Here is a 23,490-nt window from a genome sequence, read left to right as displayed (position 1 = left end):
GTAAAAGCATCTGGCATCTCAGTGAGCAACGAGAACAATGAGTTGATCGCCTCAACAAATTGGATTAAAGGATTGAAAATTAAACAAAGAAAGGTTTAAGAACAAAGGTGTATTACAGCAAATGAGTTCAGTAACAAAAATAGGCAAATAAGTATTTGAATAAGACAAATAACAGAACATAGAATTGTCCAGGCCCTTTGGCCCATGATGTTGTGCTGACATTTTAACATACTCCAGTTTCAATCTAAACCTATCACAAAAAGGAGAAAATCTGCAGGTGCTGGAAATCCGAGCAACTCACACAAAATACTGGAGGAACTCAGCAGGCCAAGCAGCGTCTATGGAAAAGAGTACAGTCGATGTTTCAGGCTGAGACACCTCAGCAGGACTCCTCAATCTAACCCTTCCTTCCCATATAGCCTTTCAGTTTTCTTTCATCCATGCACTTATCTAAGAGTCTCTTAAATATCTCTACCGTACTTGCCTCTAGAGAGTAAAAAAAACTCGATCTTTTAAAAAGAGCAATTCAGGGATGTAATATTTAGCATTTTGTTCAGTCTCAAGACAAGAAAGATTGATTAGCAGGCATTAAAAGTAATTATGTTATTCAAACAGTACTTACAATATTAATTAGATTTTCCTGATGAGTCAACAGGTAACTAATCACCAAATTGAGCAATCGTGAGAAACTACACGGAGACTACGGGGTAAAATGCTATTTTTATAAAGTTAGCAGCAAAGGAGCACAAACAAGCCTGTAATTTGTACAGAGTAACTGTTCACAAACTTTCTATGCCCCTCTCCCCACCATCTCCCAAACTTGCAGGCTGATTTGTATGTTCTTTCATTGTCATTTTTCAGGAAATTCTATCCCTAATTTCCTTACTAGTTTCACCTCGTAGATGTTGAAGATACAATCTATTCTGTTGTGTTCTCCCCACACGGTCTCCAGAGTTCTGCACATTATTTTCACTATCCAATTCCCTTTCCTAATCCCTAATTGACCCAGTTTCCACCAACCTTTCAGCCATGAGTTCCAACTCAACCAATTTTCCTCATGTTCCCTTTACTTGGAGCCGATGGTTTACCCCTCAATCTGGAGCCCCTCAGTCTGGTACATGCTCCTTCATGCACTGCCAAACTAACATACAGGGTGCAACAAAAGGTCATTAGGAACATAGTGAAGTCAGCCATGGGGTCCTCAAGGAGTGCTCCATATGTCTGATCAGTCTGGGGATGCCCTTCCAGCATACTGCAGCAAGAGCTTCCTGCTACCCCATTAACTTCTGCATCCTTCACAATACATAACATAATATAGCCACTTTGAAGGAGTAGAGGAGAAGGTGGAGATGGAGAGAGCAAAGAAGAATAAAAAAAAAGTTTAACTCTATTTGTCACATTTACATTGAAACATACAGTAAAATCCTTCAACAAGTGCTGCCACTTCAGGAACAGATTTATCAACATTTTGCGTTGAAATCCTGTATCAGGACTGATACAGGGCTTTGACACATAACATAGACAATTCCTTTCTTCCCACAGATGCTGCTCCACCTGCTGAGGTTTCCAGCATCTGCAGTCTGTTGTGTCTCCACTGGGCCAGTCAAAGCCCAAATTGTCATTGCCCACAACCATTTGTCACTACACATCTTTGGAAAGTTTTCCACAATCTGTGGCAGATCAGGTGCTGTGAAATACATCCCAGTTTTCAAATGCAAGTGTAGAAGAAATAACCCTCTAAACTGAAGGTCCGGGAAGTCTTGCAGACCAGCAGTAGGTGGATATGGCCAAGGACATCATTAATTGAATGGATATTGGTTTTCCACTGAGAAAAGCTTAATGAAGTCGCAGGCATGGTTAAGATCAGCTGTAGAGTGAACAGGCTCTAAAACTGCACCTTGTGTATGGGGCATTGGATGCTGGTTTAAGTGCTATATTCGTCTCACTAGGGACCAAACACAGACATCTAAAGCATGTTGCATGTCTCACGTGTCTCACCACGAATCCCAGCAGCCTCATCCTCTGCTCTACAATGTACACCTTCAGCACAGATCTAACAAAATTCTTCCCAACCACCATTCCTTCTAAAATTCATGGCTCATCACACCCTGCCATATTTCCTTAACAAAAACTCAACAGCATAGACACAGTGTTGATGTTTCTCCCGGCTAGGTAGTCTAGAACCAAGAATCACACCCACACTACGCCGGATAATTTTGAAAACGCCGGTTTCGATTAAAAACGACAGGCGTCCACACTAAGCGTTTTTCAAAATATCTCCGTCCACATTAGGCGGATATTTGGGCGAATCTCCTCCTATTGGGCATGCGCAGGACACAGAAAACAAGCCAAGTGGAAGCGTTATACTTGGTGCGTGTTTGTCCAGTTACAGAGTAGAAAAACTTTAAAGGAATTGCTCTTGGCTCTCGCACAGGAGGACTTAAAACTTAAAAAAATACTGGAGCGTATGGAGGCAACCGACAGGGAGTTCACGGACAATATGACCCAACTGACGACGAACATTGAAAAACTGACTAACTCTGTTGCATTAATAAAGCACCTTGTTAAATGTATAAAACATGTCTGCATCAGTGTTATCTTGTATTTCCATACAATGTTACATTAGGCTGTTACACAACTATTGACAGAGAAGTACTTGCATAAATAGGTAAACCACCTTCATACAAGCAAGGACAGAAAACAGGGCAAAGTGAGTATACTTATTTATTCAGTAAGCTATGGGTCAAAGTATTTGGTGAGTACATTTCCAACCCTTCTGGCTTCAGTCTCGTTGCCATCTGATCTGAAATTGTTAGGTGGTTGCGTTCAAGAAACAACGAAATGCCGCGCTGCGGCTATCTTCCGACACGTCATGACAGCGTTTTTAAATAGTCAAAAAAGCTCACTTTGCAATTTCACACTGACTGCGCGTTATAACAGCTTGCGCAGTACCAAGCAGACGCAGAGAAAGCATTGTTGTTGTGGTGTTGTCCTGACAGCGTTTTTAAATCTCTCCGGTTATCCCGTACACACTACAACGGATATTAGGCGTTTTCAGATTTATTCACTCTGGAGATCGTTTCTGAAAATCTCCGTTTTCGGGGGATGAAAACGCCGTTTCAGTGTGGACAGAAAGTCAAAATGAAGAGAAAAGGCTTCGTTTTCAAAATTATCCGGCGTAGTGTGGACGTAGCCCTACTCCACGTGGCAATTGAAGAGCAGTTTTACTGTGCTATAAATTTTTATTCTGTTAGACAAGGGATTCCCAACCTTTTTCATTGCCATGGACCAATATCATTAAGTAAGGGGTCCATGGACCCCAAGTTGGGAACCCTTGTGTTAGTCTATTTTATTACAGTACTTTGTAACACTCAATAAACCAGAAAGCAACACAAGGCAACTCGAAGAAGCTGGACTTCAACATTTATATTCCCATTAAAAGCACTTGGAGTTGATAAAGAAGTGGTGATTTTGCATTATAAACCACTCTGCTAACCATTATCATTATGAAGTCACTTGCATAAGACTCCTGTGTATCCTAGGAGCCCTGTAAAACAGAAACAGTGTCTTCTATCAACATCTTACATGTCTCTAGTGCTAACGTAATTAGGTGATAATTGGGAGAGGTTCAACACAAATATTTGCTTCTTGGTTTTATTCCCATCAGTCTTTGAGCCAAATAATCAGCAGCCCTGAGAACAAGTGTAAACTAATTGGTTACTAGGAAACAGAGTCAAACAAAGACTAATCTGTTGGTCTAAATGAATACTGGCCAGAGAAATGCACAGTAACAATCTCTCACAATAGCTCATTCTACAATCCCAAAACAAGATTTGTTAGGACATCTTCAAGGAGATTTATAAGAAGATGTTGTTTCATGCCGCACCTCCAGCAATGCCCTTAGGTCAGCTGCGGGGTCATCAGCCAGGGACCACCACTCATCGATGGTTCACTCCCTTAGCCCAGGTACATCTCCTGGTAGCAGAGCAGTCTCCCTGCCATCCCCTGCAGCTTCCAATGAGGTTAGCCAGTCCCCTCCTCAGCCACAGGCAAAATCTGCCCTTTTCTGCCTCTTCAGCCAACTCTCTGGTGGCCCTCCTGAGCCTCAGTCCAGTCACTGCCATATCACAGAGTAACCTTGGCATCAATGCGCCAACGAAGCCCTGGCATCCTACCTCCACAGGACTCCAGCCAGCTTCCTTACACTCAACTGTCTTGTCTGGGAACTTCAGCCCCTTCCGCTCATGGGCGGCCTCCACTCCTTCCTCCCATGGGATGGTTAACTCAGTAAGGAGGGCTGTCCTGGCAGCCATGGGCCACAGTACTCTGTCTGGATAATAATCCACATTTACATAATAATTTCTAGTTCCTTTCATATTGCTTCATTCCATTGTGATGTGTAAACCTAAACTGGAGGAGCAAACATTCAAACTTTTATATATCCATCCCACAGATAAATGCAAATAATTGGCATTAAAAGGAAATAGATATTATATATGCAATGTTAATTATACCAATCCAGACAGTCTGTTTAAAAACAAAATCTCAGCAGGTAGTTTTCTCAGACAAGTTCAACTCGTTGCAACATTAGGAATACCACTTCGACAAAATAGTTGTCTTAGAATGACTAATAGTATTCTGTTGCCTTGAGTATAACATATGCATTTTTAAACCTCTGCATCAATCTGAATTTTACTGGATTTGATTTCCACCACAGTTGAAGTTTCATTTATACATCAGCAAAAAAATATGAATCAAAATCCTAATTAAAAAGAGCAGTCAGCTCCATCATTACATTTGAACAAAAGAGCTGTGACTGGTGAAATCATCAAAGGGAACATTACTCTTCTTCTGGACTGTAGAATCAAGTACAAAGGTCTTGAAGATCATGAACATTCAACAAAGTTCATTAAAATCTTCCCGCACTAGAGAAGAGGTCCTCTTTAATACCAGCAATCAACTTTAATTTTATTGTAAACCTGTAAAGAAATTATAAACTCTTCTCACCGTCAACATACTGTATAAGACCAACACAAACATCTTACTACCCAACTAGAAATGCATTGTCCTTTACTATGGAATGTACAGTAATAAGGTATCATAAAGCACCACAATAGATTTGCAAAATACACCACACCACCGTAATTGCTTGCAGGAAAGCACAGACTTTCCAATTACAATGGAAATTGACTGGGCAAGTCTCTGCCAAGATGGAACATGTTCACTTATTGTTCTGCCTGCAAGGTTGTGTTTATGGAAAATATATTAAAATATATTTTATGATATGATTCGTAGATGTGCCCAACACTGACCATGCAACATTTTATCCTGGCATGAATCACCAAAGTACAGAGACGTGGGAAAGACAAGTCCATTGTCAGCAAAATTTCCAAGAACTCAAGTTATACCTTCATAACTTCAAGTGCTTCATTATAACAGAACTGATCTATCAAAACTAAGAGGGAAATTATGGAACCCCCAACCCTCTCCACTCATGGAAATAATTAAGGTAGCCCAAGAGCATTTCTCAGTTTGCATAATTTCCTTCTAGGCCATCTAAAACCGTGATACATACTCCCCAAGCAAAGCAAGCAAACACAAACAGGTGGCATTCTCTCTCCCAGTTTCTTCTCCTTATCTTTATGAAATATAGTGAAATCAGCTAAAATAATCTTACAGTGACTCAGAGGTAGAGGTAAACTCATTACCTACTGTGCCAATAACCTTTGGCTTTTCAATATATATCACAGAAGGATATGGATGTTTGAAAAGTTAGTGGAGCTTTTAAGAGTGTGTACTTCTGTCTTAAAGGGTAAACATTATTCTGATGGTTGTTGACTATCACTCTGAGGAAGCCATGATGGAAATCAGCTCATGTAGAAAATCAGGGCTACCACATTCAGAACTTAGACCTTAAGACCATAAGATATAGGAGCAGAAGTAGGCCATTCGGCCCATCGAGTCTGCTCCACCATTGCAGGGAATGAAGCATTGGGAAACTAGGAAAACTGTATCCACTAATTTCAGTTATAAAAGTCTTGAGTCAATGGCCAGGCATTTTAAAAAAGACATATTAAGGCCACCGCCATCATGACAACCTTTATTTATAGGAAACAGAATAGGCCACAAATTCTAGTGGTCCCAATAGGATGCAGAGGAATGGCATCAAAGAGGGTCACATAACTGACTGTTTTGGGTGTTGACCTACTGCAAAAACGTGTTGCCCGAGGCCCAATGCATTGGGTGGCTCAGGATAGGCTTTACTCCCTTCATGGTTAAAAGTACTGCCTGCTCTTCCTTTCCCTGGAAGTAGAGTCGCCAGTGGAATGGTAAAGAAGGTACATGGCATACTTGCCTTCATCGTGGACTATAGGAGTCAGGAAGTCATGATGCAGTTGTATAAGTCTTCAGTTAGACTCCACTTGCATGCTGTTCTGGTCACCCCATTCCAGGAAGGATGTGCAAGCTTTGGAGATACTGTAAAGAGCAGTTACACTTTGTTTCCTGGGTTTGGGGATACTAGATATTTGAAGAGGTTAGATAAACTTGGACTGTTTTCTCTGCAGGTCAGAGGCCAAGGGGAAACCTGCGAGAAATTTATAAAGTTGTGAGAGCTTTTTCCCAGTGTAGAAACACTAAGTACTGTAGGGCATAGCTTTAAGTTACGAAGGAATTGTGAGGGGTATGATTATTTTTTTACACAGAGAATGGTAGATGCATGGAATGGGCTGCCAAGGGTGGTAGTAGAAGCAGATTTAATAGTGGCATTTAAGAGGCTTTTAGATAGGCATCATAAAGGGCTTGGAGGGATAGGGATCAGGTGCAGGCAGAAAGCATTAGTTCAGCTATGCTCAGTACAGATACTGAGGGCTGAACAGACTGTACTGTTCCATGACTCTCCTAGGGCCAGGGTTAAGTTGTCAGGGCTCGGGCATCAGAGCCCAGAATTTGAAGGGGGTCAATGAAGGAGAGGGAAGTTGGGATCTGGAGTGGTGGGAGCTGGCAGATTGTTGCAAGAGGTGGGGAGAACCATTAAGAAACCAATAATCACCTAACGGTGAACAGAAGGGTTTGGAGTTGGTGGGCAATGGGAATCAGGTGATTGCTGAAAGATTGTTGTCAGAGCAAGGGAGTAACAGAAATAAGAGCAAAGTCCTGAAAGTGGGGGGGGGGGGGGTGTTTATGGAGGAAGGGGACTGTTCAAAGCCAGTGGGAAAATCACAAGAGGAAATGCAAATCTAAAATTTAAAAAAAAGAGAAAGCTGGAAAATTGGGCAGGTCAGGCAGCATCCATGGAAATAGGAACTTAATGTTTCGGACTGGAGGTGGGAGAAAAATCACAAATTAAGGGTGTCCCTGGAAGTCTAGGAGAAAGGGTGAAGGGGAAGCACTGAAAGGATGAAGATGGTGACCCACGCCATCTGATGCAGGGCATGTGGGTGATGTGTAACTCAATGGCTGGTTAAGTTTCCCAATTGACCTGGAAACACAGAAATATTAAAATGCTTCACTACAAAGGGAGATCTTAAAAATAATTCGGTTTATAATCATTTAATGATTCCTTAAAGTTGTTTTAGCTGGGGGTGATAATGAGGACAAGCTTCCACCTATTAAATGCTCCCAATGGCGTGCTCCTCAAATAGCCTCTGACAACCAAGTCCAGCTCCTGGCCTTCATGCGTGGCTTAGCTACTGAGCCCAGCGGAATCGTTTCTACTGACAGGAGAAGGGGCAAGGCGGATTACTGGCATCTTAAAACCAGTCGCTTCGAGCAGATGGGGGTTGTCAGCTGTGGTTGGCAGCTCATCGAGGAGAAAGAAAACTCTGATCTCAAGCCTCCAATGCCTTGCGGCTATACCCACTTATGGAAAGGCTTCAGGAGTAAACCTCAAGGAGCTGGAGTCCCTAAGACAGTCCTACGTTGAGTTCAATACTGACTGGCAACTGCTGGTACCAAACTGTATCGGTTTCTGCCGTTCCTTTGGGTTCATCAGATGCGTGGAGAGGGGGAGATCACTACACGGGCAGCAGCTTGCTCCCCATATTGTACTTCCCAGGCTTGCATATCTGGACAGCTAGCACGTGACATTCATAGATGACCTTGACTGACAGAGGCCTTCTCCCATGCTTTAAAAAAAAGGATTTTACAATTTAATTTCTCAGTAACTTTAATCAAGTGCAGCACCTCTGTAGAGTATTTGGGACCTGGGGAAAATACATTGCAGCTTGTAGCTCCTTAATAATCAAGTTGAAGAGTGATTAATAAGAGTCAGTAAATTAAGAATCGGTGCCAAGAGGTGTTTGAATTAATAATGCAATGCCAAAGCAGCTTCAGTGAGAGCAATAAGAGGCAAAGAAAGATTGAATTAAGGGGGACATAAGAGGAAAAAAGTAACTTTTTAAAATCATTTTCATTTGTTCTGAATCTCTAACAATAACTTAAATCTAAAACACAAGATTCCACTCATGAACACCTTAATATTCAGTAAAGTAAAAATGTAAACTGCAGTGCCTTAAAGTTCCAAAGGCAATAGGTAAGCCACTCTGGTGAGCTTAATGGAAAGAAACAAAGTCAAGTAATTTACGTTGCTCGTGCTAGCAATACCACTTCACTCAGTAAGCTGCCTTTGACTGTGTAGCTCCTGAAGCAGCTGGGCATCCACGATATCAGCTACACAAGCAAATCTTCAGATGATGGAAATCCAAAGTAACACACACAAAATGCTGAAGGAACTCAGCAGGTCAGGCAGTATCTATGGAAATGAACAGATAGTCGATGTTTCAGCCAAGACCCTTCTTCAGGACAAAGAAGGAGGGAGTAAGATGTCAGAATAAAGATATCAGCTTCCTGATTTATTAATTTAACTATATTTCTTAAGATGTTTGCTGGAAGTTGATTTCCAGCTTGCACTCTGAAAGCAATGAGATCTATTTGTCTTGTCATTATTTCCACACAAAATTTCTGGCCAATTGAAGTGGTAGGTATCAATGGTCCTATGGGGATTTGTAAATAACTGAAAGAAGGATTCCATAGATGGGTAAAAACATCCCAGTGTAACTCATTACATTCTCAAAGAGTGCGGAAAGGAGGTGACCTTTGATAGTCGAATGATAAATGCAGCAGGTGTAGCCGTGCATGGCTGGCAGACCATCTTGTTACTGCAAAGCTGTAATTGTCTGGGCAGAAAAATTAAATAAATTGTAGATCAGGAGCAAGAAGAAATACTGAAGATATTCAAAACCTCACGTAGACCAAAATTGTTCAATTCTTCTACAGAGTTAGGGAAGACATAAAACGAATGCACAATTGAAGTTTACAATTATGGGTAGAAATTCAAAAGTTTAGACACTGTTTGCATTCTTCATCTGTATAGCAATTGTCAATATACCCCTGAACTCCAACACCACTTCACTCATCAACACTGGCTCATTTTCACATGATGATCTACATAGTCCTACTCTCCTTTTCCTTTAGAAGAAGTGAGGACAGGGCTGTTGTTGTGCTTCAAGAAAACACATTAGAAATCAAGTCCTGGATGAAAAGAGGCATCAAAAATACCCAGCCCTCTGCAACTCAATCTTAATTAACATTTCTGGTTACCCATTTAATCACTCACTGTCACTCTGTCTAAACTCCTTCGCTCTAAAGCACAGTGGAAACAATCTGAGGTGTAAAAGACACATCAGAAATAGAAGCCCTTCAATTTTGTGTCTTGGGTCTAAACTATTACCTTTCAATTATTCTTAAATAACCTTATTTCTTCATAACGCAAAGACCAGTACGGTTAAAATAAGTATTTATTATTCCTATTCAAGTGATGCAGGAGTACATAAACTAAAGTCAACAGTATAAATGTCAGGTATTATATAAATAAATCATCAGCCAAATTCCCTTAGTGGCATCAATGGAATTTAATGGAAAAAAACCTGAAAATTCAGATATTATACTCTGAACCCCTATTGAAATTTTTCCCATTGTTTGTTTAATTTTTCAGATTTCTGGCTTACTATTTGAACTACTTATGCACGAGTAATGTTGGGTTTATAGTCTCACAGTTTTTTTTAAAAATACAATCTTCCATCAAAATTTTACTTTTAGTTGGTTAACATAAATGGTTTACCTATCCAGCAAAGCTCCAAGTGTCATTTTGAAACACTGTGGGAAAATACTTTAGATATTCTCCCTGAGGTATTATGTTACCTTTAATCCATTCCTAAAATAGCACAACATTTTAGGAAACCAGGCAACAAATAAACTCAAGCAGTGAAAATACAGTACATGATATGTAGAACAGTTCAATTCCTTTATAATTTAATTCTTTCCTGCTATGCCACATGATTTAATTCTCCATTTTACAAGAAGTTGATTCATGGATTGCAAATGCACAATTATATTAATGCAAATACTACTAATGATGAATTGTCTCAGATTAATTAACCAGTAGGTGCAAGCAAAAAGGATAACTGATGGAAAGAGGGATGGGATGGATAGACAAAAATATGGAGCCAATTCCATCAGAGATAAAGGTGTGAAGAACAAACAAAAGATAAGAGGATAGAATAGTTAGAAAGAGATTTGGAGTTGGAGACAGGAGCAGATTGAGAGGTGGAGGGCAAGGTCGAGAAAAAAAATATTTGTGTTTATTTTTTAATGTAATTTATCAAAGTAGCAAGAAGTGATCTAAATTTAGCAAGAATGAGGGGAACTAACAAGCAGCACATAGTAAAGCACAGGATAGATGCAAGAAATATTTCAGACAAGTTGGCAAAGTTGTCATGAAACTTAACTATTAGCCCTACATTCCGTTCTTTGTAGATGCAGCCGACTGCTTGAGTGATTCCAAAGTTGTACATATTATTTCTCTTAATAAGTGTGTAAATCTCAGACTAATAGAAAAGGAAATCTAGAATATACACCTCCAAAAGGCAGCTGTGGTTGGGTAATTTGAAACTTTCAGAATCCTTAGAAGCCAAAGGCAAGAATGCTATGGGTTGTGGAAACAAGGTGAGAAGATACTGTAGAATTAAGTTGAAAATCCTTGATGGATCTTAATAGCAAAACAGGTGGGAAATGGACTGCTGCTGCTCTTATGAGTTCAGATCCAAATGGGGGATTCGGACCTGGATTTCAGAATCTCTACAGCAATGCCAGAGATTTTCAAGAGAAACAAGTCTATTGGCAGATTGTGTTCAAGTCACAAACTGCTGATATTTTTCGTGACAAGCAATAAAGTACATAGTTTTAAGCAATAAAATACATAGTGTTGCTTTACAGTTAGAGGAACAGGAATGGCAAATGAACAAAAGCAGATAGCTATAAGCAACTGCCTGCAAATACCATATCATAGTCAGCAGCCCGGTTAGAATAAGGAAAAAGTAAAAAGGTGTATTAAACTGCAGAAGAGAAGTATAGACGTGCGTTCATAAGGAATGCTATGGAATACCAATGCACTATATGTTTCTTAAACTAACAATTGAATATTTCACATATATCTTTAGCATTTTTTTTTGCATCACTGTTTTATATTTCTCCAGCATGACAAAATTGGATGATGTGTGATCAGGGTTCAAAACCACAATAATACGAATTAGGGATAGCAAAATATTTCCCACAGGATTTCGGAAATCTGGTTGGCAGCTGTTCCACGCAACTTAATTTTCTTAATCAAAATACTTCAAATAGAATTTCTATTCGATATTTTCAGAATTAATTTCACATTTTTTCGTTTCTTGTGTCCTGATGGTCAGTAACAATGTTGAATTATTGACATCACAGGCTCCCATCTAACGGGCTCAACCTAAGCACGAGGAAATCTGCAGATGCTGGAATTTCAAGCAACACACATAAAGGTTGCTGGTGAACGCAGCAGGCCAGGCAGCATCTCTAGGAAGAGGTACAGTCGACGTTTCGGGCCGAGACCCTTCGTCAGGATTAACTGAAAGAAGAGCTAGCAAATCTCTTGCGTTCACCAGCAACTTTTATGTGTGTGGCTCAACCTAAGTATTTTTTGTGTGCTACAGTTGAGCCTTTCAATTACTCTTAATATCCTTTCATTAGAAACAGATTCACCAATCCATTTCTCCTATCTCATTTAAATATTTAACAGAATATTTTATACAACTTCCATCATTATTGAATTTTAATTATTTTCCTAAATTTGACTCTATGATGAAATGTTACTGTCCTTCCATATGCACTTGCTAATGAAACTTGTTACCCATTCTTCAAAGAAACATGTTTATTTTAATACAGGTTAAAGTTGATCACATCAATAGTCTCTGCTCCAACCTATAAGGTCTATTTATACAGCTTACGAGGGGTGATTGATAAGTTTGTGGCCTAACGTAGAAGGAGTCAATTTTAGAAAACCTAGCACATTTATTTTTCAACATAGTCCCCTCCTACATTTACACACTTAGTCCAGTGGTTGTGGAGCATACAGATCCCTTCTTTGTGGAAGTCAATATCTTGGACCTCCAGAAAGCGGTCCACAGCAGGGGTGATTGGTAAGTTTGTGGCAATAAGGTAGATGGAGATGAGTTATACAACTCTCATTATATGCACGTGCAGTTCAACTCTTTGAGTGATTATGCAGAAATTTTGAAGTTAATAACTCATCTCCTTCTACTTTAGGACACGAACTTATCAATCACCCCTGCTGTTGACCACTTTCTGGAGGTCCAAGACGCCGACTTCTACAAAGAAGGGATCCGTATGCTCCACGACCGCTGGACTAAGTGTGTAAATGTAGGAGGGGACTATGTTGAAAAATAAATGTGCTAGCTTCTCTAAAATTGACTCCTACCTAGGCCACGAACTTATCAATCACCCCTTGTATTATCTGATATCTTTGTAATTCATAATCAACCAAATAAGATATTTTGAACCAAATATTTGGTTAACCATTTGCTATCTTTAGCGTCCATATGCAGTCTTCTTGGAATCGTTTGGCTCACATTTATATGTATAGACGTGTACCGATAAATTACAATTGAAGAGGTATGATGCACAACAGTCAAATATGGATTAAACTAAATATGTTATGAGGCACTCCCAACTGAGATTTAAATACTCTAACTTCCCGAAGTACATATAGCTGGCGCGGCCGTTCTAAGAGTTTAGGACATTGCCGTTAATTGATAATTATGTTTTGGGTGCCAAGTATTGAGTATTTAAGGAACGTCCGAATATAGGTTCAGTGCTCAATCGTAAGCCTACCAGTGATTTCGGCTAGCGTCTGTTTTGTGCTCAGTTTCTCGAGACCATGCATGATCCCAGCCTCAGATACTCCAGCATTTGGGTCCAAGCCATCCTTGTCAAGGACTCTCGTCACAAAATACATCTTGGAAAATCCTCCAACCACTGTCTTAACTTCTTGCATAACCAAGGACTTGCCTTTTTGAGTAACATTCTGGGAAATCCAAAATCCTTTTATATTATAATTGTTTGAATATAATTGCATGAAGTTATTTTCTGAAACTTTGGGTATTTATCCTTCATCAGAACGTCATCAATTTAGTGAAGGCCAATGCACTGATACGTCATTCTGTCTTTTATCTCAATACTTCCATTCTACTTAAGTTGATACTGTGTTGTCAGTACTGTTAGATCTGGCAAGAATCCAGAAAGACATTGAATCATCCCAGAATAGATTTGCGTGCTGTAACATTCTTAAGTATTTTGGCCTTCATGAAGAATCAACTTTGACTTTGACTTTGGCAGAGCATATAAATTCAGAACAAATACACCACCATTAGCTTTACACATTTTCATCACTTATGTTTCATATTGTGGGGGCTAGTGGAGATACTTGGCAATGTCCTTCAAATACGTGGGCTATTGTCTGCTTGACTGCGTGAAGATCATCTTGGCTTCACCTAGCACCTGGCAAGGAATGGAATTGTTTGTCATTTTAAGCAGTATCAGCACTGAAATCTTGCAAACCAGATCAAGTGTGAAGCCCTTTGTGACCAACAGCTTTAAACTTGAGATAAAACCACATTGTTCCACTAATGGAAATAGTTATTCTCTTGTAACTTATTAAATCCTTTCATTTTTCAAATATATCAGTTAGATCTTCACTCAATCGTCTAGGCTCGTGAAAATAAAGGCTAGATATTTGGAACTTAATAACTTCAGCTTCATAAGTTAGCCCTTTAGGCATTGACATGTCTCTGGTGAAACTGAACAGCACCTCTTCTAAACTCTTCCAGAGTGGCTGAGGTGCCCAGAAAGGATTTTTAATATATTGAATATCAATATGTATTTATGATTTAAACTTTGAAATATGACAATTGTAAGCAGCAACACATTTTAGTACCTACCGGGGCATCTTTCAGCAATGGCTTTGTCTTCTTTATCCCTATCTGGTTGTAACTGCAAAGAAGAACATTTGTGGTTACTCATTTTGTTTTTAAATCAGTGAGTAAATGCAGTTTTAAAATAAAATGAAGTACAGTGATGTCAGAGTGAAAGTAGAGCCACATTTGTCAATCCTCTGTTTCTGCAATGCTGGATAGATAAAACACAAAGGTGCCTTGACGAACTATGCGGAAGACATTTTGTGATGTGACCACAAGGTGGGACATGTAGAACCATGGGCCACAACCTTAAAATAAAAGGTCAGCCTTTGGAATTCGCTGCCCAAAAGAGAAATAGATGCTTCATAGTCGAGCATATTCAAAGCTTCATATATTAAGGGGTTAGTCAGGAAAATGGTGCCGAGATTACTGATCAGCAGGTAAGTAATGCCCTATTACTGTTTCTGTTTCCTTTCTTCCTATGTAGAACTAACAAAGTAATTTTTTTATGTTGTATCTTTGACCTAAACTTTAATGTTTAATACAGCTTCACAGGGACGTAATAAGAGACAAATTAATAGTAAACTAAAGCAGGGCAATTAGATGGGGCAATAAGCAAGGTTTGGTCAAAGCTGCCTTTTAAGAATGTGGAGGGTTAGAGACTTAGAGCATAAAGTTTAGGGGGGGCAGATTTGAAAGTACAACCACAAATAATAGGGCAAGGGAATGTAGAGTGAGTAATGAACTATGCAATAGGAGTTACTGAGCTGGAGAAGAAAGGGAAAGAGAAATATTGTGATTTAAACACAAGAATCAGGAGCAAAGGAAGAGAGTGATGGAGGTGGGGATGTTGGAGAAGTACAGAAGTCTCAAGCAAATAGTCTCAACATTAAAGGGAGGGTGCTTCTTGTACTTGTTACAATAGCTCATTCATGCAACTGTAAGTAACGTGGGAGCAGATTTGAAAGAAGTGCGGTTGAAAGGTAAAACAGGTAGATGTCAGAACTGGTCTTGTTTACACTCTGGGAATTAAGTAGTCCAATGGATGGCAAGGTTTAGATGTAGATGTGAACAGGGCGGAGGGAAGACATCTTGCTCAATGCTGACTTGGAGAAAAGTGAAATGTTACCCTGTGGTGTGATGGATAGGACACATTATGATCGTGGACAATAATACTTATAAAGGGGCAGCAGGAGGGAATGAAAGTGGCAGAGAGTGGACAGAACGGTGTTGTTACTAGTGAGCTTGCAATGTCTCGCTACAAGGTCAATAAGGTCATGATGTCAAGAGACCTGTTTGTCATAGTCATAGTCATAGTCATAGTCATACTTTATTGATCCCGGGGGAAACTGGTTTTCGTTACATTTGCACCATAAATAATAAATAGTAATAAACCCATAAATAGTTAAATAGTAATATGCAAATTATGCCAGGAAATAAGTCCAGGACCAGCCTATTGGCTCAGGGTGTCTGACCCTCCAAGGGAGGAGTTGTAAAGTTTGATGGCCACAGGCAGGAATGACTTCCTATGACGCTCTGTGTTGCATCTCGGTGGAATGAGTCTCTGACTGAATGTACTCCTGTGCCCACCCAGTACATTATGTAGTGGATGGGAGACATTGTCCAAGATGGCATGCAACTTGGACAGCATCCCCTTTTCAGACACCACCGTCAGAGAGTCCAGTTCCATCCCCACAACATCACTGGCCTTACGAATGAGTTTGTTGATTCTGTTGGTGTCTGCTACCCTCAGCCTACTGCCCCAGCACACAACAGCAAACATGATAGCACTGGCCACCACAGACTCGTAGAACATCCTCAGCATCGTCCAGCAGATGTTAAAGGACCTCAGTCTCCTCAGGAAATAGAGACGGCTCTGACCCTTCTTATAGACAGCCTCAATGTTCTTTGACCAGTCCAGTTTACTGTCAATTCATATCCCCAAGTATTTGTAATCCTCCACCATGTCCACACTGACCCCCTGGATGGAAACAGGGGTCACCGGTACCTTAGCTCTCCTCAAGTCTACCACCAGCTCCTTAGTCTTTTTCACATTAAGCTGCAGATAATTCTGCTCACACCATGTGACAAAGTTTCCTACCGTAGCCCTGTACTCAGCCTCATCTCCCTTGCTGATGCATCCAACTATGGCAGAGTCATCAGAAAACTTCTGAAGATGACAAGACTCTGTGCAGTAGTTGAAGTCTGAGGTGTAAATGGTGAAGAGAAAGGGGCACAAGACAGTCCCCTGTGGAGTCCCAGTGCTGCTGATCACTCTGTCAGACACACAGTGTTGCAAGCACACGTACTGTGGTCTGCCAGTCAGGTAATCAAGAATCCATGATACCAGGGAGGCATCCATCTGCATCCTGTCAGCTTCTCCCCCAGCAGAGGAGGGCGGATGGTGTTGAACACACTGGAGAAGTCAAAAAACATGACTCTCACAGTGCTCGCTGGCTTGTCCAGGTGGGCGTAGACACGGTTCAGCAGGAAGACGATGGCATCCTCTACTCCTAGTTGGGGCTGGTAAGCGAACTGCAGGGGATCTAAGTGTGGCCTGACCATAGGCCGGAACAGCTCCAGAACAAGTCTCTCCAGGGTCTTTACGATGTGGGAGGTCAATGCCACCGGTCTGTAGTCATTGAGGCCACTGGGGTGTGGCGTCTTCGGCACAGGGACGAGGCAGGACGTCTTCCACAGCACAGGAACCCTCCGGAGGCTCAGGCTCATGTTGAATACATGGCGAAGTACTCCACATAGCTGAGGGGCACAGGCTTTGAGCACCCTGGTACTGACACCATCAGGTCCTGCAGCCTTGCTTGGGTTGAGATGTTTCAGCTGTCTTCTCACTTGTTCAGCTGTGAAGCCCACCATGGTGGTTTCGTGTGGGAAGGGGTATAGTCATGAGAGCAGGGTGGGGGACTGTGAGGAGGGGTAGAAGGGGAGAGTGGAATATGTGTTGTGAGGAGGAGAGGAGGAGGGCATTCTGAGGGGACGTACGTGGAGGGTGCAGTTTTTGCCACTTTGCTCTTGAGTCGGGGGGGAGAAGTGGGGGTGAGTGGGTAGTGATGAGTGGGAGAAAAGGACATAGGTTGGTGAGGTTATCCCTTTAACAAGTAAACTGGGCTGAATAGTTTGGCAAGGGAAGTTTCTCTTGACTGTTGATACACTGATTCATTTGAGAGCATTACAACCAATTCCAGGTTGCTGGCTAAAGAAAATAAATAAGACCTGCATTTATGTTGCATCCTTCATGTCTTTCCTAGGACATTCTAAAGTGCTGAACAGCAAATCCAGAACTCATATAATAGCAGTGGGAGAGCAATGTAGAATTGAACACATTAAGTTTCTATGAACAGCAATGAAATAATGAGCCAGATAATCGGAACTCTTTTTACAGAACGTTGATAGAGAGTTAATTATTGGCCAGAACCGTGGAAATAGTTCATTGCCCTTTTACTCAAAGGTGCTATGGAATCTTTTACCTCCACCAGAGGGTGCAAACAGGGCTCTGGTAGTGGAGTAGTCAATCTCAAGTTTAGTGCTCAGCCTTCTGATGTGGGCCTTGAACCATAAATCTTCTGTCACAGAAGAAAGGATTCCTCAGCCATTGCTCTCAAGTCATACACTATAATAGCTGTAAGGGTTTCTTCTTTTACGTTACTGCTCAGGTGAATAAAATGGCTTCTCTGTACTGTTAACCACTGAGACAGTGGTTCTCTATAGCAGTATGTTTGGATTATAATTAGTGATAACGGAATTTGTATTCATTTGTTAACCAATTGGGATGGATGTTATTCTTTCTGTCTGTGTGAAAACTGTTAGATTGCGTGTTATTCGGGGAGAAGGCGCGAAGAGGATGAAGAGAGAAGAGGTGGCTTGAGGAGATGGTTGCCAGACCCACTGGGCCTGGGCTCGGGGCGGGAGCCCAGGGGTCAACAATGAGCGGAGGAGGATCAGCGAAAGAGAATCCATGAACTCCAATGTTTGTGCACTGGACATTTTTATGAGATTATTGGCGCCTTTTATTTGTGTTCCTTTTCTTTTGTTTCTCTAAAAAATATAAAATCTTAATTGTTTAACTGCACATTGTGGACTGAATGTTATTTCGGGGTACTGATGTTACACCGGGGACACAACACACAGCATCCACCCAAACAAAAGTGCTAAGGTTTGGCTGGGCAGGGGGTTATCACCCCGAGATCATGCCACTTGGCAAAGCGAGTGTTACATAGCTAAATACACTTTAATGGTCTCAGGGAAAATCAGTATTTATCCATACTAAGAGGAAAAATGGTTTAAACTTCTGCAGCAGTTCCATAGGGCTTTATTCTTTATTACTTGACATTGTTGTTCCTCTCTGCGCCTTGTGGCACATCAGGCAGTAACCTTGCCTTTTCTTTTGCATTTTCCTGGGTTTTCTTTAAATGAGGCCAAGTTGTTTGATGCTTAACCCAGCACGGATGGAAAGTGTGCAAGGAGCTGGCCAGATTTGAATCCAGGACCACTCACCTCAAAGTCTGGTGCGGATGCCACTACATCAGTGGCCCGCTATTTACTGATGTAACGTATATGTAATGAAACTTTGGGCCTGAGTGGCTTTAATGAGTTCACATCCAAATTGCACAGCTGCTTGCATTGATACAAGACCAAAACCACATCGCATCAAATATAGCTGGCATACAAAAGTCATGCAACACTCAACAAGTTTTCACAGAAGAAATTAACTTCAGTATGTTACACAAGACCATCAGAAGTAGGAGCTGCTGAAGTCCATTCAGTCCCTGGGTTTGGTCTGCCTGTCAACAAATCCATGGATAGGTTTCAGCCTCAGTGTCAAATTCTGCCCTATCCCCACATCTCTTGACTCCTCTAATGCTCAGAAAACTATCAATATCACACTTGAATGCAATGATTAGATTCCATAGTTCTTCCGAGTGGAGATTCTCAAAGATTCTTCAGCCCCTGTGAGATGAACTTCATACTTCACTCCTAAATAGCCCACACCTTACTTTGAGTCTATAATATCTCGTTATAATCTCCTCATCCACGACAAGCATCTATCGTTTCAAGCTTTCTGAAATTGCTGTCAATTGCACTGGGGTTATCTCTCATTCTACTAAACTCTAGAGAATCTATACAAATACTCATGTACTGAAGCTGGTATACCAGAAATCAGTCAGGTGAATCTTTGCTCACTCTCACAATAGATAAGGAGATAAAAGTTGTTCACAATACTCCAGCTCTGGTATCACTAGGAACTTATATAAATGTAGCATAACATCTTTACTCCAGTTCTCAAATCCATTTGCAATAATGGCCAGCATACCAACCAGAGCCTTCCAGCACTGCACCTGCGCTTAGTTTTCAATCACTTATGCACAGTAAATTTGAACATCAACACTTCCCATTCTCTCAGCATTTCGGCACTTTATTTTCCCACTGGAGGCAGTTCAAAGTGATCTAATTCCTGGGATGAGAGGGTTGTGCTAGCTAGAGAGGCTAGACCGTTTGGTTTGAGTCCTTGGAGTTAAAAAAGAATGAGGGGTGGCCTTATTTAAACACATAAAATCCTAAGAGGTCTTCATGGGGCAGATATTGGAATGATTTCGCTAGCAGCTGGCCATTTACGGTGAGTAGAAATTTCTGGTATCAGAGAGTAGTGCATCTCTGGAATTCTCTACCCTCAAGGGCACAGGAGCGCCAAGGATCATATAGATTTAAGGTGGAGAAAGAACAATATTTAAGAGATGGAGGAATTGAGAGTTTGGGGAATTGACACAGAGAAAGTTGAGACAAGCAATGATGATATTGAAAGGGGCAGCAGGCTTAACATCAGCTCTGGCTCCTGTTTTCTGGTGTTCTTTCAGATAACCTCACATTTTTTAGCATTGTACTTGATGTTGAGCATTCACACTCCCGCTTAATTTTCTCCCTTTAACAAACTTGGAGATGTTTCACTGAGTCCTCTCAGGCTAATCATTGACATGGATTGTGCCTAAGCACCAATCAGTGTTGTATGCCACTAGTCACAGTCAACATAAGAGCTAAGATACTTACAGAGAAGAAAAAAAGCAGTCTTTTACTCAAATTCATTTTGATATATTTTGTAGAGATAAAGGGTGGCAAAGTTACTGTGGGAAGGCAGAATTTTTAAATTAACCTAAATATTGTGACATTTAAACAGCTTTAGAACCATTGGCATTTTTGAAAAAAATACATCTTTATTTCAAGGACAGAACTTCCTGAAATAACAAATAATATATTTAAATGATGAAATATTTATTTGACCATTTAATATATATACACATATTTGTTGTTAATTCACATTTTTTCTATTATTATTTATTGCAACGTAATGCTGCTGCAAAGACAACAAATTTCAAGACATATGTTGGTGGTATTAAGGCTGATTCTGTCTTATAGCACATTTATAGGTCGTGAAAACAAATATCTTAATTGGACTTTACTTTTGTGGGTAATAATAATATTTACTTCTTGCATGTTATATAATTTAATTAGTAAAACTGAAATGATTGGAAAGAAATAAATCAAATTATCACTAAATTCCTACCAGGGTATACAACATAAAAATAATGTTTCCAACGCTGAACTTTCATTTTTTTTCTATTCGTTACAAAGTTTTGTCCAACTTGTTGATTAATTTAGTTTCAATATAAACAACATGTGCTTATTATTAACACAAGAGATTCTGCAGAAGCTGAAAATCTAGATCAAGATCTAAATCTGGAGGATCTCAGCAGGTGAGGAAGCATCTATGGAAATTAATAAACAGTCGACGTTTCGGGCCGAGGTCCTTCATCAGGACTGGAAAGGAAGGGGGAAATGTTTATCACTGTTGTACCGCAAGCTTTCCGAATGCTGAAACGCCCTTTGGAAGCTGCCGATTTTGACTAAACCCATCCATTTTGCCAGCAATGAAGTCGAAAACTTCCTTTTAGACAAATTGATTGAGTGTACTTGACCCCATTCCTTGACAGTAAATAATTACTACAGATGATAATTGGTGAACAACATATTTCAAGGTCATGGGGCACAAATCGCTCTTTTGACACTCTGGGAATTGAGAATCTCGAGTTTGTTCATCCGTGCAGATTTTTCTCTGCTCAACAGAGCAACAAGGAAGAAAAACACCATCAATAAGAAAAACAGCAGGCACTTATCAAGTTTAACATACGAAATACTTTGAAAAGTCTTTGCAATAATTAAACATCCCCAAGTATTGCCCATTAATAGTACACATTTTGCGTTTGTATGTAAACACGCACATGCATAGATGTATGTACACACATAATATAGTGATTCTCAATGACTATTAACACAATATTGGACAAATATACCAGGCTCAGAATCAATAATAAAATATCGACTTCCACCGTCTAGTTATTTATTTTCATTTACTTTGAATACTTCTTATAGCTATATAGGCCAATGCTTATTTCCAGTTCTATTAAATAAGTGCGCCCTTATTATGATCGATTGCTGGCGATTTGCCGCCGCTCACTCACTTACTCGAGTTTCTTGAACTTCTCCTTGCCTCCCGCCACGTACTGCTTGCCGCTGTCCAGCTCCTCCAGGTGGTAGATGCGGTGACCCTGCTGCGGCGTGTAGATGTTCCGGACAGCCCCGAACGGTGGCTCCAGCCCGCTGGTCACTTCCTTCAGGAAGGCTTCAAACGTTGAGATATGCCGCTCGTTGATCACGAATTTTCTGCCGGCGAAGAACGGGTCCCCATTGCGGTAAACCCGCACGCTCTTCACAGTCGGCTGCGCCAGAAAACTCGGCTTGGTCGTTGCCATAGCCAGAAAAAAATATATATAGAAACTTTTCTATTTGACGGCGATTGGAGTGAAATGACTGTTACATTTGGATAGGGAGCGCTCCTAAATGGTTCTGGCGCTGTGGAAGTGCCTCACCGTAACTGTATTGACTGCTGGCGGCGACTTTGAACTGTAACTCGCCGCGGTGTCCGGGGAAACAGAGTATGTGCGTTCTAACGTCTCCTAGGCAACGCAATGGAGGTCGGCCCATGTGAACTTAGAAATCTGGCCGCTCCTCCCTCGGCCAGGCCCCTTTTGGGTGCACTGGACGCCCTGCCTCTTCCCTTCACGTCGGCCCTTGTGCCAGTTGGTCCCGGGGTTCGGGGAAGGACGGAAGGGCAGCCTGCAATTTACACACTGTCCTCGAGTTCCAGTGGAACAGTTGACCACTAGTTTATGAGAAATGGACTGCACCAAGATCGATTGCATTGTAAGGGTTGACCCAGGGTGATTCCTACCCCGCTAGTTCACTGGGTTCAGGAATGGCTATCGAGCCCTGGGTGGCTGTGTCAGGAGGTGAGTGGATAATTTGGGGACAGAGCACTCCTCACTTAAGCTATGCGAGGAACCTCCATCGGCGAATAGGGATTTTACGCTTTTCCAAGGAATCTTGTGAAGAGAGCTGGGAATCTTTTCCTCTGTCCACAATCTCATCTCTTTTGGCAGAAATCCTAGAACAGTACAGCACAGAAAAAGGCTCTATAGCCACCGTGTTCCTACTGAGCAATATGCCAAATGACACTAAGCCACTTCTCCCTGTGCATTTCTCCTCAGCCTCCAAAACCCCAGAAAAAAAAACAAGATTGTCCAACCTCTCCTCAGAGATGCTTGTCTCTAATTCGGGCAGCATCCTGCAAACCTCTTCTCCAGTGCTCTAGAGCTTTCACAACCTCCTTCACTGGGCGAATGGAACTGCACACAATACTCCCAGTGTGGCCTTACCAGTTTTATGCAGGGCCAATGTGATTTCCTTACTTTCTAACTCAATATCCAGACCAATGAAGGCAAGTGTGCCATATCACTCTTTTACCCCCCTATCTGCTTGTGAGGCCACTTTGAGGGAGCTATGAACGTTGACCCCAATATCCCTCTCTCCATCAAGGATAAACTATTATTGAGGATCTGTTTCAGAGAACTGTTATTGGCTGTGACCGCCCATCAGAGCCAATGGTGTAATTAGGGTTTTGATACTCCGGCTCCTGACCTGGAAGAACTTGCGGACGTTGCTTATTCTACCATAAGATGTAGGGGCAGAATTAGGCCATTTGGCCCATTTCATCATGGCTGATCCAATTTTCCTCTCAGCCCCAATCTCCTGCCTTCTCCCCATATCCCTTCATGCCCTGACC

General features: G+C 41.2%; 1 protein-coding gene across 2 annotated transcripts in view; it reads right to left on the bottom strand.

Annotated features, from left to right (window-relative positions):
• The window catches only part of LOC134357732 (doublecortin domain-containing protein 2-like), a 201,925-nt gene extending 179,651 nt beyond the window's left edge, over nucleotides 1–22,274 (bottom strand). For both annotated transcript variants that reach the window (XM_063069356.1, XM_063069358.1), the window contains exons 1-2: nucleotides 21,834–22,274; nucleotides 14,325–14,376 (exon numbers count right to left, since the gene is read on the bottom strand). In XM_063069356.1, the coding sequence (XP_062925426.1) occupies nucleotides 14,325–14,376; nucleotides 21,834–22,120 (339 nt within the window). In that variant the 5' untranslated portion in view covers nucleotides 22,121–22,274. The remainder of the gene's footprint in view (nucleotides 1–14,324; nucleotides 14,377–21,833) is intronic.
• Between the last annotated feature and the right edge of the window lie 1,216 nt (nucleotides 22,275–23,490).

This window comes from Mobula hypostoma, chromosome 17, assembly GCF_963921235.1.
Source record: "Mobula hypostoma chromosome 17, sMobHyp1.1, whole genome shotgun sequence".
Classification (NCBI taxonomy): domain Eukaryota; kingdom Metazoa; phylum Chordata; class Chondrichthyes; order Myliobatiformes; family Myliobatidae; genus Mobula; species Mobula hypostoma.
Note: the sequence above shows the minus strand (reverse complement) of the source record. Positions and strands in the feature narration are given on the sequence as shown.